This window comes from Notothenia rossii (genome assembly GCF_949606895.1).
Source record: "Notothenia rossii genome assembly, chromosome: 8".
Lineage (NCBI taxonomy): Eukaryota > Metazoa > Chordata > Actinopteri > Perciformes > Nototheniidae > Notothenia > Notothenia rossii.
The window spans coordinates 75,760,374-75,774,087 of NC_136906.1; the positions used below are offsets into that span (position 1 = coordinate 75,760,374).

General features: G+C 39.7%; 1 protein-coding gene across 1 annotated transcript in view; it reads left to right on the forward strand.

The window, feature by feature from the left end:
- LOC307016392 (exostosin-1) overlaps positions 1 to 13,714 on the forward strand; it is a 431,895-nt gene that overhangs the window by 395,141 nt on the left and 23,040 nt on the right. Inside the window, exons 8-9 of the mRNA XM_079645497.1 lie at positions 7,902 to 8,020; positions 9,575 to 9,670. Coding sequence (XP_079501623.1) covers positions 7,902 to 8,020; positions 9,575 to 9,670 — 215 coding nt within the window. The remainder of the gene's footprint in view (positions 1 to 7,901; positions 8,021 to 9,574; positions 9,671 to 13,714) is intronic.

Here is a 13,714-nt window from a genome sequence, read left to right on the forward strand (position 1 = left end):
TGTGTTGTGGGGCTACTTTAAGTTGTATAAAACAAAAAAGGTTGCGACAGTATAGGTTAAAGAATGGGATTACAATGATCAACACAAGTCAGAAAGAAATGCTTATTTTAGATATACTAATCCATTCTCTTTTAGATAATGTGTTATACTCATCATCAGGTTCATATTGGTATGCTGTGCCTCTACTCTGACACGTCGACATGCTTTGGGTTTTTCTTAGAGGTGACACAGAAATATTGAGGTTACCTGTCTCGTGACATTTGGTTCAAATTCCCAATAAAATCATATTTTCCGGGTCACGATCTGTCTTTGTTGTGTTTTGTCTTTTTCTGTCTTTGGTTTCATGTTTTATTTTGAAAAGTCTTCACCCCCTGTCTTGCCTGTTGCTTTCTGTCTGTTTTCCCTCCTACCTGATTACCCGATTGTGTTCACCTGGTGCCCCTGTGTTTTCTCCTCCCTCCTCACCTGTGTCTTGTTTGTGTGATTAGTCTTGTGTGTATTTAAGTTCTGGTTTTTCTGCCTGTCATTGTTGGTTCATTAGGCACTTTCACACCGCAGTGCTTTTCCCACAAAGGTTCATGAGAACTTAGTTCATCAGAACTCTTTAGTTCTGATGAACTAAGTACAGATCGCGTTCACACCGGAATAAGTTCCTGGGGGTGGATTAGGCACTGAAGCCGCTGACGTCACTTCTTCTTCTTCTGCTTTGGGTTTACTGGCAGGCCGCAAACAACTTCACGGCGTATACTGCCGCCCAAAATCCCCGGCCGGAAGTCCCCAGAGTTGGAGACTGGCTTCTTCCGAGTAAATCGCCAGAACGCCAACACCTCCTCATCTCCACCGCTCCCATGTTTTATTTTGTGTTGCCATAAGTTATTCTCTCTGCGTTTCTGCACTGGGCTAATGCTAATAATGCTAATGCTAATAATGCTAATAAAATGGTGGCTTCACAACACTTTTTTTGAGTTTGACGGGGCGTGGTTTGCAATCCGCCCAGCCAATCCGAAATATAGCTCTTTTCTCACAAGAGAGCCGCATGGGAGTCCCTGCTCTCTAGCAGGTACGGAAAAGGGGGTAAAAAGGTTCTCATGAACTAATTTTAGTTCCGGCTCTTTTTTGTGTGAACGCGACATTTCGGAACTATATCGGAACTAAAGTGGGAAAAGTACTCCGGTGTGAACGCGGCTATTGTTAGTCTTTGACTGTGTCACGGGGTAGTGTTCTGTTTCTTACGCCTTGGCCTTGGAATAAAGGTATTTTTTCGTTGAAATCTGAATTTGGGTCCAGCCTGCTTCACTCAACCCTCACATTTGGAGCAGAATGACAGGAAAGATGTCTCATCACGTTGCATTTAGTTTGGATCATCGGTTTCTTGGCTTTTGCTCTCACATACAATATCTCTTTAATAATGTATAGAGACCATGTGCTACTTGTTTCACGGTTCAGCAGCTTAGTGTCCTCTACAATACGTACACTGAACAAAAATATAAACGCAACACTTTTGTTTTTGCTCCCATTTTTCATGAGATGAACTCAAAGATCTAAAACATTTTCTATATACACAAAATAACCATTTCTCTCAAATATTGTTCACAAATCTGAAAAAATCTGTGATAGTGAGCACTTCTCCTTTGCCGAGATAATCCATCCCACCTCACAGGTGTGGCATATCAAGATGCTGATTAGACAGCATGATTATTGCACAGGTGTGCCTTAGGCTGGCCACAATAAAAGGCCACTCTGAAACGTGCATTTTTGCTTTATTGGGGGGGTCTGGGGGGGGTCCGAAAACCAGTCAGTATCTGGTGTGAGGGTTAGGGTTAGGGTTAGGGTAATGTTGTGAATCGAGTGGCCCATGGTGGTGGTGGGGTTATGGTATGGGTGAGCGTATGTTATGGACGATGAACACAGGCCACTCGATTCACAACATTACCCTAACCCTAACCCTAACCCTAACCCTAACCCTCGCACCAGATACTGACTGGTTTTCGGACCCCCCCAGACCCCCCCAATAAAGCAAAACTGCACGTTTCAGAGTGGCCTTTTATTGTGGCCAGCCTAAGGCACACCTGTGCAATAATCATTCTGTCTAATCAGCATCTTGATATGCCACACCTGTGAGGTGGGATGGATTATCTCGGCAAAGGAGAAGTGCTCACTATCACAGATTTTTTCAGATTTGTGAACAATATTTGAGAGAAATGGTTATTTTGTGTATGTAGAAAATGTTTTAGATCTTTGAGTTCATCTCATGAGAAATGGGAGCAAAAACAAAAGTGTTGCATTTATATTTTTGTTCAGTGTATATAGAAACACCACCACATGTAATAGAGTAAAGAGAAATAAGATGGGGACACTTGACTAAAGCATTAGACAAAAAGACAGAAAAGTGTGTACTTACTAGATTTGACATATTTTTGTATCATTAACAACCGTTTACGATGCCACAATTCATGTCAGTCAAAAGGCAGTTTATGTTACATTCACACCTCCAATCATGTGCATCTTATGAATGTGATATGACAGCCAGCTGGACTTGTGAGCCACATGCATACTTGTCAACCCTCCCGATTTTCGCGGGAGACTCCCGATTTCATTGCCCTCTCCCGGTTTCCTCCCGGGGTCATATTTCTCCCGCATTTCTCCCGATTTCTGACAAAATCAGATTTACACACGACTGTTTCCACTCGGACTTTAATACAGCTACACCATTGTTTGGTTTCCATGGTAACACGTCTCTTTAGTAGCGCGCGCAACTTAAAGTCTGAGCGGGTGAGGCAGATATTCACAGAAAACAGAACAAAAATCGACAACTACTCTCTGCTCACTCCTTTCCTGTAAAATACAGGTCCAGTCCACACATATGCTCCATCAAGGACGGTGCTACAGGCCGCAAGGCAGTGCACTTACAACTACAATAAGCATGTTAATGTTAATCTAACAGCTCCGGCGATCCACCAGCACCCCCCGCCCCCCCCCCCCAAATTTTGCATTTTGAAATGCTCCCGATTTCTGAGGTCTAAAGGTTGGCAAGTATGGCTACATGTGACGTTAATTGCTTTTGATAACACAGAATATCTCTTAAGTACGTTACGGGCTCCTTGTTTTAAGGTTTGAAAGAGTGAAGTGCAATAAGATACTGAATCTATTCTGCAGACAGTTACAACAATACAGGAAGCAGTCTCCTCACCACCTAGCTTTTTACTGAAGAAAATGTAATTTAGCACTTACAATGCCCCAATCCATATTTCTTTTTGCACGCAGTTTAAGACACATTCACACCTTGATTCATGTGAGTGTTACTACTCTTATCTGACCTCCGTGTGGACTCAAATGTGACCTCTATCACAAGCTGTGAACCACTCAGAATCAATGCTGCTAAAGCAACTATTTATAGACTCCTACTACTTTAAAATGCCGGGTGCTACACTTCCCAGTAATGCAGTTTCGTACTCAGACCCTCAGTAAGTACGAGTGTTAGTATCAAGTAGTGTCTCCTTTATTGTGTTTCATACCAAATACCTTGTTCGAATGAGTGGAACAATTTGCCTGTGATAAAATAATGCAATATAATAAAAAGTTAAAAAGGCACAACTCTGCTCAAGAAAATGCAGATGAAAGCTTTTTTATGTGACCCCCTCCCACCTGACTTATGACCCATGTGTGACCTCTTATCACAAGCTGTGAGCCAGCCAGAATCAATGCTGCTGAAGCAACTATGTATAGACTCCTCCTACTTTAAAAGGCCGGGTGATACACTTCCCAGTAAGGCAGTTTTGTAAGACCCTCAGTAAGTAAGAGTGTTAGCATCATTTTTAAGGTGCCATCAAAAACACAAACAAGAGACGTGCAACATTCAGGAGAAGACAACATACAAACATTCATACTTCAATATGCAGATTAAGTTAAAGTGCAGGAATATATCGGTTTAGGTCAAATAAATATGTTTGAATGTGTATTAACACATATATATATATATTGTGTCCGTGCAAGCTGGAGTTTAGTGCAATTATTGCTCTATGTATACACGTAATATAATAAAAAGTTAAAACTCTCAGGTGAAACAGAAGGGCTGAGCCTTTTTATTTGACCCCTCAAGGGCAGACCTGGTGCTTCCATAAATACCACTAAGCCCACCTGAGATGGCTGGTCTGGGGGCCGGTGTCAGAGAGATGGATAGAGCAACACTAAAGAGCACTCTGGCTCCACTTAACCATGAGGATGTGTGTATTCCCTTATTCCCGTTACCACCAAACACTTGGCATGCCATGTGCCTGCAGTCAGTGTTACGTGGGTCTATGTGTGTCTACCCGAGGTTACTGTATATTCTGAGGGTCATTTGTTTGGGTTTTGTTTCTGTTGTGTAGAATTAAGTTATATCACAGCAATTTAATTTATTTTGTGATTTACATCGGAGCCCTTCTTCTCCTCAGATGTGTGTTAACTTCAGCTTATTTTTAAAATACACAAATGGGAAATTGTCAGTTATGTTGTCTTACTTTATAAGCATTAACTTATTGGTATTTCATGAAATAAATAATAGGGTGTCTTCGTTTCAAGAAGTAAGATTTTTTTAAGCAAACAATATAAACTGCCTAATATTTCTCTCAGGTGTTGGAGGAGACCAAAGCAGAGTTAAAATAAACATTAAAGGTGGGGTAGGTCATTCACTTCAGATACACTTGTTGTTATATTCCATGGAATGCTCTTAACATCCCGATAGCAATGAATATATGAAATGCTTTGACAATAAATATATAAAAAAATGTCATCTGTGGAAGCCGTAGCGCTGTAAAAAGCACGACCAATCATCTGAGCCGGCCCGGCTAAAATAACTGGATGGCCTACCTGCCTGTCAGCCTTCCATCTGTGCACAACATTACCTCGTGCCCTCATTGGTCATGTGCGCGTTCGTGTGTGTTGGAGGAGGGGCTCTGGAAGGAAGTCTGAAGGAAGTGGCTGATTTTTTTTCGGCTGCGTACTTTCAAATTCTAGCGCACTCGAGCTGGTTTCTCCATTTTTACCTACCCTACCTTTAATAAAGGACTTTCAAATTAAAATGGAACAACCACAACTCCAAGTAAAGGCCAATGTTGCTCTGGATGTGTAAATATACTGGAGGCAACTGTTTGCTAATAAATCTGCCATATCACCTGCTATAAGTTGATGTGTTGTGTGTCATGTCATCATCTTTGAATAGTTTGTCCTAGTTTCAGATATGTCCAAGACGTAATATGATTAGGAAACCTAAATACTTTTTTTTTTTTAAATGGCATCCAGATGTCCCTTAAGTCCCATTGCTTACTGTTGCAGGAATTGTACAATCCCCAATCCTCTGTACTATCTACATGCATTCTGTGTGATGCCAAGAGTTATCTCATAATAAACCTGTACTTTAAAACCTGCAACACAGTTAATTAAACTGTTGGGATATCTCTAATAAACTCAATATACATGATTTGTTTTCCAATCTGAATAATAATCAGCATCAGCACTCACTCAGCATGCAGCGAGGGCTGTGTGATTTTTACTCAATTAAATCAGTGTGTGCTAATGTCATTATTGTTACACCGGGCATGAACAGAACTCTTTATACAAAATCAAAACACCTTCATCTAATTATATTATGAACTATGTATTTGCATGTACGTCACGTGACATGCCTTTATGGGCTTTTCTATTCTAGATATACGGGATACTCGACTCATTTTTTTGTGGGACAGAAAATGTATTGAGAAAATGAAATCCAATCGTAGAAGCAAATGCTTTATAATATTGATACGTTTCTTGCCACTGGGGGAATCAATTTCCTCATTTCCCATTGCACCGTGTACTGGGGATCATTTACCCAGGAAGTGATTTAAAATGTGGTTCTGCTACAAAACTTATTTGGTCCTGTTTAGTTCATTTGTTTGCCCCAATAAATGCAAGGAAAACAAAACTTACAAGAGCCTCTTTCAGTGTGAGGTTGTAGAAAATACAATTACTTCTTATATGAACAAATCGGCAAGATCCCTAATTCCCTAAATAAGTCAGTCAATGTAAATGGCTTGGACGTGTTTAGTCATGCTCAGTCATGGGGAGTATATGATCTGTCAGATAGATTGATGATGGGAGCAGCACGGACAACCATGGAGCTTTATGGAGACCTCTGTGTGTGTGTGTGTGTGTGTGTGTGTGTGTGTGTGTGTGTGTGTGTGTGTGTGTGTGTGTGTGTGTGTGTGTGTGTGTGTGTGTGTGTGTGTGTGTGTGTGTGTGTGTGTGTGTGTGTGTGTGTGTGTGTGTGTGTGTGTGTGTGTGTGTGTGTGTGTGTGTGTCAGCTGGATGTTTTCACCAGCTCGCTCTGCTAGTCTCCGTGTTTCACTTCAGACCAGCAGAGTGAACTGTTGGCTGTAGGCCAGATGGAAAACAAGCACAAACATTTTTGGACTTTTACACTTGTAAAGATTTACACTGGGGTAGTTTGATTTCCTTACAGGGGTCACCATTAACCTTCTAGTTAACCTAAACCTTGTTCTTCAGTCTAGTACAGTCTACCTGCAGATCAATTCACGTTGGAATACTAAATCAGCCTGCACACAAGCAGAGGTCGGAAGTAGTGAAGTACAAATACTTTGTTACTGTACTTATGTAACATTTTCTGATATCAGTACTTTACTCCACTACTTATTTTTCTGACAACTTTTTACTTCTACTTCTTACATTTTAACTCAAATACCTGTACTTTCTACTTCTTACATGTTGAACACAAATACCTGTACTTTCTACTTCTTACATGTTGAACACAAATACCTGTACTTTCTACTTCTTACATGTTGAACACAAATACCTGTACTTTCTACTTCTTACATTTTAACACAAATACCTGTACTTTCTACTTCTTACATGTTGAACCCAAATACCTGTACTTTCTACTTCTTACATGTTGAACTCAAATACCTGTACTTTCTACTTCTTACATGTTGAACACAAATACCTGTACTTTCTACTTCTTACATGTTGAACACAAATACCTGTACTTTCTACTTCTTACATGTTGAACACAAATACCTGTACTTTCTACTTCTTACATGTTGAACACAAATACCTGTACTTTCTACTTCTTACATGTTGAACTCAAATACCTGTACTTTCTACTTCTTACATGTTGAACCCAAATACCTGTACTTTCTACTTCTTACATGTTGAACACAAATACCTGTACTTTCTACTTCTTACATGTTGAACTCAAATACCTGTACTTTCTACTTCTTACATTTTGAACACAAATACCTGTACTTTCTATTTCTTACATGTTGAACACAAATACCTGTACTTTCTACTTCTTACATTTTGAACACAAATACCTGTACTTTCTACTTCTTACATGTTGAACTCAAATACCTGTACTTTCTACTTCTTACATTTTGAACACAAATACCTGTACTTTCTACTTCTTACATGTTGAACACAAATACCTGTACTTTCTACTTCTCTCATTTTCCAAACAGGCTGGTTCCTTTAGTCTGAATGTGTGTTTGGTGGCGTGATCATTATTATTTAGAGTCATTGCGTGCCTATTGATTTGAACACGATCCGTGTATCCATCATTTCCTGGTCTTCTCTAAAGAAGAGGGACCAATGAAAACGTTGTCATGTTGCCGTTGGTCACCATGTAAACATTCATTAGCTAACAATGACATTATTGTTCTATTAATATAAAGGGAGGTCAGGTACTCTTTAAAACAGCTGCTAGTTATGGGTACTTTTTACTGAAGTACATTTCAAAGCCCTCTTTACTTTTACTTGAGTAAAGAAGTTTAGTCAGTACTTCTACTTTCACCAGAATATTTTTAAACATGAGTATCTGTACTTCTACTTGAGTAAAGGATGTGTGTACTTGTGCCCTCTCTGGTGTGCAGGTAAGAGCCCGTGGCAGCAGTTCACAGCTGTGATCCACACGGTGACCCCTCTTCAGGCCCAGATCTCCCCCGTGGTGAAGCTCATCATCGCTGTAGCCAAGTCCAAGTTCTGTGCACAGGTAGGAGAGTCTACATCCTGCTGGGATCTGATGCCGCTTCAGGCTTACTTAACAGTATTTCATATGAGCTGTCAAAGCTTGCACCATATCAAGAGGTGGTACTATTGTATGAGAGAATTGCATCACTTGTAACTGCCTCATGTTTTAGTTAGCACATTCTCCCCCCTGCTTCCTCTTCTCCTATACGGCTCCTTATTCAAAGTCAACTTTATGGTCAATCTTTCAGTTTGTGTGTGCAGACAGAGAGATCGAAATACCGTTTCCCACAATCCTGAATACAAAAAAATACAAATATATGTAGAAATATCTATACAAATATGTATATACCTCTATATACACAATCAACAGACACATGTATACATATGCAAATAAATAAACACATATAATAAATACATATAAATAAATATAGAAGCACAACAATCAATATATACAAAATAACAGTCACTTCAAGAAAACACTGCTATTTCAAGAATAACATTTGAAAATGAAAAACCCATTTTCCTGAGAGCAGTCTGTCGTCAGTGACTGTACTCTAAGGCCTTTGGATGACCTGATGATTCAACATAAAGCTCACTATTTGGTGATGGATAATGAAATGGAACTCAAAACGAGGATGATAGAGTGTGCAGAAACCAGTCATGGGAAAAGGAACACAATTTGCAAAGAAAATCAAGAAAATGTCAACATGTATGGATAATCTTATCCCATCATAACAGAGGGAACTCTCTCCTCCTAACAACACTGCTTTATTCTCATATTTATGTGGAATTAAAATATCTTGAAATATCATGTGTTGTTCTTACTCTGCCATACTGCTAACATTGTGTTTTCTAATACCCATACTAACTTGACCTCTGTGCATTTTAATATATATGACTGGTACCCAAGATGCTAACTGTTCTAACTACTGGAAAGTAGTGGGACAGCTTATACAAATATTTGGTTTATTGAATTATGTACCTTGAAGGTGGGTTAGGTCATTTTGGAGAAACCGGCTCGAGTGCGCTGGAATTTGAAAATACACAGCCGGAACAAATCAGCCACTTCCTTACATAGCCCCTCCAACACACACGAACGCACACATGACCAATGAGGGCACGAGATAAGTGTGTGCACAGATGGAAGGCTGACAGGCAGGTAGGCCATCCAGTTACTTTAGCCGGGCCGGCTCAGATGATTGGTCGTGCTTTTTACAGCGCCACGGCTTCCACAGATGACATATTTTATGGATTTGTTGTCAAAGCACTTCAGATATTCATTGCTATCGGGATGTTAAGAGCATTCCATGGAATATAACAACAAGTGTATCTCGAGCCGGTTTCTCAAACTTACCTACCGCACCTTTAAGATTATACTTAAAAACACTATCCATACACCAGTTATCATCCTGTTTAAAAGCGATTAAAACATACAGATCAATGATTCACTAGTTTTATTTAGCATCCTGATGTTTGATGCTTCTTTAAGATGAAAATAAGCACATGCAGAAACTCATGCATACTGATATTCATGACGATACACTTGGTACGGACTCTGTGCTCTTTCTCCGTACAGATTGTGGTTTTATGGAACTGCGAGAAGCCTTTACCTCCCCGGAACAAGTGGCCCTCCACCAGCGTGCCTCTCACTGTCATCGAAGGACAGACCAAGGTAACAGCTGCCGGCTTTTTGCATCTATTATGTTTGAAAATATACTTTTGTTGCATAAAAGTGAAGATATTTATCTCGCCTTTTATAAAAGGTTTTTCTCAAAAGGCGCCGAGGCCAGAGTTTCTAGGCAATTAAACACCTGGTGTCACGATTCTCATGTTATGTCACGTTTGTAGTTTTGTATGTTTGGGTTTATTTTGCTGTTCGGTTCTCCCTGTCATGTTTTCTTCCTTGTGTATTGTCTGGTCCTTCTCCCTGTGTTTTCCTCCCTGTCGTTAGTTTCCCTGGTGTGTCTAGTTGTCTGATTGTGTTCACCTGTTGCCCTTGTGTTTCTCCTCCCCTGCCCGGCTGTTTCTCGTCCTGTGATTACCCCTCCCTGTATTTAGTCTGGTCTCTTCCTGTGTTCAGTGTTGGTTCGTCTTTTGTTGTTGACTGAGTTCACCGGTGAGTGTTCTGTTTGTCGGAGTTCTATTATTTTATCCTTGAAATAAATGTATAATCAGTTTTATCTGCATTTGGGTCCTGCTTCCTTCACTCTACCGTAACACCTGGGCTTCTAGTGCTTTCTAAATAATACACAGCAGTTTAGTGAGGAAAATACCTGCTAGCTCTTAAGCAGTATGTGTGTATTTTTGCACGTCTGTGATACAACCGTGAAGAATATCATACGTACTGAACAGTACTGTCACTAAAATATACTTTTGCATGTAAACATCAGCTGTTTTGAGTGTGTTGCATACCTAGGTAGTTTTCAGCTAAGATATGTAATGGAAAGGCAAACCAAAGGTCAACATAAAAAAAAGATACATTTATATATATATATACAGTGTTTATACATGTTTTGCTCTTTTTTGTTGCTCTGAAATGTAAAAAAACAACACATTAAATACAAAATGTTTAATAATGTGTAGTGAAATTGGCATAGATCTAACAGAGGCCTATTCTGCTTCCGTAACATAGTGACATGACATTAATGGATAGCGTTTCAAGACATTGTACATGTTAGACGAAGGGGCGGGACATCTCTAAGCGGGTAACCAATAACAACTTCAGCTAACCAATCAGAGCAGACTGGGCTCTGGTTTCAGACAGAGGGTGAAAAGAGGTGCTGCAGCACAGGCAGTATGAGAAGAATAAAGAGCTTTGTGAACATTAAAGCAAGGAGACATGTCACAAAATACAAGCAAGAACCTGAAAATTAGCATAATATGTCGTTTTTAAAATGCTCAAATATTTCTAAATTATACTTAACTGGAAAAAACGTGTTTGAGTTATAAAATTGACTCTTGATGGTGACATTTAAGCGACATGACTTTTGATTGTCAGCTAATAGAGTGGAGCGAGCAGTGTGACTTTGTTGGGATTCTTCTCATTTGCAGTAATCTGAGATAATATTCTGTCCTCACAAACAAACATGCACATTCAATATGTGCACTCAAAACTGTTAGCAACACTTACCATTGTCTTGCGTTTCTCGTTTTACTCATTTACACTCGCATTTAAACAATTGAGCTACTTCCTAAAAATAAACACATTCTCATTTGTTCCCTCACTGAACACACACACACACACACACACACACACACACCAACCTCTTCTCTCGCCATCTAATCCCAACGCTTTGCTTTCTAATTGCTACTGTTTGTTTTCATGTAAATGTGTCCCCATTGAAACACTGGAACAATGTTTCCACTGGCGACAATAAAACCTGTCTCCGAGGCTGTGTGTGTGTGTGTGTGTGTGTGTGTGTGTGTGTGTGTGTGTGTGTGTGTGTGTGTGTGTGTGTGTGTGTGTGTGTGTGTGTGTGTGTGTGTGTGTCGGTACCCAACAGCGTATGGTCCTATAATTAGTCATGTGGCATATTGTCGTAGAGCCCAGACAGATGCTCTTCAGTGTTTTCCCACTAAACACTCTCTGTGTTTGTTTCCACCATAACACACACACACACACACACACACACACACACACACACACACACACACACACACTCATAGAAAGTCCCCAATCTGCCTCAACGGAGCGCAGCAGCAGAGTACTTTACTGTTTGTTGTGAGTGTGATGCTGAGTGGATACGCTCCATCAGAACGCTTTTAGCTCCAAACCGTCTCCATGCTGTGATTCTGTTTGCTTCCACTCTTTCCATAAAATATCATGTATACTCTTTAATCCATTTCAATGCTGTCTCACAAGTCCTCACACCAATGAGAACATAGGTTGCTTGTCCATCATGGCTTACAAAAAGAAATGACTAATTGGTCAGAGGCAGGATTTTTTCTGTTTTGTGTTGGCCAGAGGAACTTTTTAATTCTCAAATCTGGCATTAGAGACGGTTGCATATGCAGGTAACATTGATCTTGTTTGAGTTTTAAACTTACTTTAAATATATTTACAAGCTTTGAAAGATGAATTATGAACAAAATACATGATAATCCTGATATATCATATGTTTCTGATCCTTCATTTACTTGTTTGCTGTTAATATATGTACACAACCAACATTTAGTTTTAGTTTACACTGGGGGGATTTTGAATTGGTCGAAGCCTCCTCATTGTTCAGGATTGCATACATTTAAATGAATGACTTACCATTTGAGCACACAGGAAATATGAATCATGTGGATTAGGTCGTTCAGCGTGGCCTTGCTATAAGTGAGGTCCTGCTTGCTTTGCATTTAAGACCCTCACATCAATATGATCGAAGGACTCCCCACTATCACTGTTAATATGTCGACTATATCTCACCTTCATCCATCACTTTGCAGTATTGCATGTGTTGCCCTCACAACCAGAATGCGATATTGATAAGTAAATCTTCAGCATTGATCCTGAATCCTTAGGTGTTCATTTAAATTACACCAAAGGAGCATTAAAATGAAGGGTTCAAAGGTCAAGTTGGACCATATGTCAAAGCGTGATTGGACAGAGGGTCAGGGCAGGGGTGAATTGATAGTCTTGTGTTGACCTCGAAATATAATTTAGTTTCCAATGTATTGACTGTAAACACTGTCAAATAGGCTTCATCCAGTTATAGTAGGATGAGTATTGTAAACACAGTTTTCAAATGTTGTTGTTTCACTTGTTTTAGATAAAGATGTGATCTCAGCATCAGAATCTGAATAACTTTATTAGTCCCACAGAGGGGGAATGTACATTGTTACAGCATGAGCCAAAGACAGCTTAATGTTACCTAAGTCAGCGGTTCCCAACCTTTTTCAACTCAGGGCACTTACTGTAAGAATCTAAAAAAAAATCAAGGGCCCACATTCAACCATAAACAATACGGAGGCTAAAAAAGAGTACTTTTGATTTTAATTCAGGATGTCCACGGGGTCTTAAAAAGTATTAAAAGTTGTTAAATCAATTTAGCGAAAATGAAGGCTATTAAAAAGCATTAAACGGCATTTTCCAAGGTATTACATTTTGTAGCTTGTTTTCAATAAGTACTTCGAACAAAAATATAAACGCAACACTTGTGTTGTGTTTTGTCTTTTTCTGTCTTTGGTTTCATGTTTTATTTTTGAAAAGTCTTCACCCCCCTGCTTTCTGTCTGTTTTCCCTCCTACCTGATTACCCGATTGTGTTCACCTGGTGCCCCTGTGTTTTCTCCTCCCTCCTCACCTGTGTCTTGTTTGTGTGATTAGTCTTGTGTGTATTTAAGTTCTGGTTTTTCTGCCTGTCATTGTTGGTTCATTGTTAGTCTTTGACTGTGTCACGGGGTAGTGTTCTGTTTCTTACGCCTTGGCCTTGGAATAAAGGTATGTTTTCATTGAAATCTGAATTTGGGTCGAGCCTGCTTCACTCAACCGTAAAATTTGGAGCAGAATGACAGGAAAGATGTCTCATCACGTTGCATTTAGTTTGGATCATCGGGTTCTTGGCTTTTGCTCTCACATACAATATCTCTTTAATAATGTATAGAGACCATGTGCTACTTGTTTCACGGTTCAGCAGCTTAGTGTCCTCTACAATACGTACACTGAACAAAAATATAAACGCAACACTTTTGTTTTTGCTCCCATTTTTCATGAGATGAACTCAAAGATC